We start from the raw sequence: 1,412 nt of genomic DNA, 5'->3' as shown, positions 1-1,412 counted from the left end.
CTCAGTGCTTGATCAGTTCAGACGGGACTGAGGCTTTGATGACGCTCAAAACCTGGAGAGTTCACTCATATCAGCTGTTCAGGAGGCCACACCAAACACAGAACATCTATTCAGGACAAATCTACCTCAGGCCTCGACCAACTGCCCCGGTAACACGTTCTGACCAGAGAAATGGGGAGTTCTCATCAGACAGCGCTGACCTATGTAATTGTTAACGCGCAATCAAGAGTGGGGGAGTGGCTAGGGGGCATTTGGAGACCAGGCGAGGTGGTACAGAGAAAAGAGCGAACTGTCCCTTTAAAGAGGCAGTCCTGGATCAACGGTCGACGCCATGAAGACAGAAATACTGACTCAGGGCTTCTTCTATGTACAGCCTGATCAGGGGCACAGTTGGGGCGTTTTATTCACGAAAAGGTTCACACACACACACAAAAACATATCCAAATTATCGTCAATGAATGAAAATCTGCATCAAATCATAAATTATATAAATTGTCCTATGAGAACGGAGAAGGGTGATGATGGTTGCTCCTGGGGGGGCGTTGTTCTAGTTTTCCTTTGATCAGCTTGTGTCCTCGGTGACTGACATGTTGGTGGGACAGGTGGACAGGTGGACATCTACAGGACTGAGACAGCTCTTCAGGGTGGGGCAGAGACAGACCCCCACAGTCTATGTAGACAGACCCCCATAGTCTACGTAACGTGATGGAGATAGAGGTGGTAAGCAGGTAGTGTACTTGTGTGTGTCTGGGGTAGGGGGGCCGTTACGTCGGCCTGTGTGTGTGTGTGTGTGTGTGTGTGTGTGTGTGTTTGTAACCAACCCCAGTTTGACCAGTGTGTGTTGGGAAAGGGACAGACATCCTCGTCTAGCAGTGCTCCAGATAGTCAATGACCCGGGAGATGGACTTCTGTCCTGCTGTCCCCACGTCACACTGGAGAGAGAGAGAGGGACAGAGAGAGAGAGAGAGACAGAAAGAGAGAGAGAGGGAGAGAGAGAGAGAGAGAGAGAGAGAGAGAGAGAGAGAGAAAAAGAAAGGGAGAGAGAGCACGAGTGAGAGAGAAAGAAAAAGAGAGAGAGAGAGAGCAGAGGTCAGTTGCCACACACACTGAGAAACTCTCAACACAAAGTCCCTATTGAGACCCCTGGGTCTGGAGCAGACGGGGTCTCACGCCTGTGGAAGCTCTCTGGCCCCTAGTCCACTCAAACACACCAGAAACACACCGAGAAAACCTACCGTCAGGTTCATGAAGTTCAGGAACTTCTTGAGCATTTCCGTCATGATGGAGAAGTCTCCTTTTGGCAGGTTCTCTCTCACAGTAGTCACATTCATCTGGGGGGGGGGGGGGCGAGGGACGGGGGGGACGGGGGGGGGGGGACAGGGTCAGCAACACGCCATTCATGAATTACACTC

At 51.3% G+C, this 1,412-nt stretch overlaps 1 protein-coding gene across 1 annotated transcript in view; it reads right to left on the bottom strand.

Annotated features, from left to right (window-relative positions):
- Positions 1-692: 692 nt before the first annotated feature.
- LOC311329200 (wings apart-like protein homolog) overlaps positions 693-1,412 on the bottom strand; it is a gene marked incomplete at its 5' end in the record, with an annotated part of 7,414 nt that continues 6,694 nt past the window's right edge. The window contains 2 exons of the mRNA XM_084463076.1: positions 693-932; positions 1,236-1,331. Of these exons, the coding sequence (XP_084319202.1) occupies positions 867-932; positions 1,236-1,331 (162 nt within the window). The remainder of the gene's footprint in view (positions 933-1,235; positions 1,332-1,412) is intronic.

Source organism: Borostomias antarcticus (genome assembly GCF_949987555.1).
Source record: "Borostomias antarcticus genome assembly, contig: scaffold_983, whole genome shotgun sequence".
Taxonomy (NCBI): Eukaryota; Metazoa; Chordata; class Actinopteri; order Stomiiformes; family Stomiidae; genus Borostomias; species Borostomias antarcticus.
Note: the sequence above shows the minus strand (reverse complement) of the source record. Positions and strands in the feature narration are given on the sequence as shown.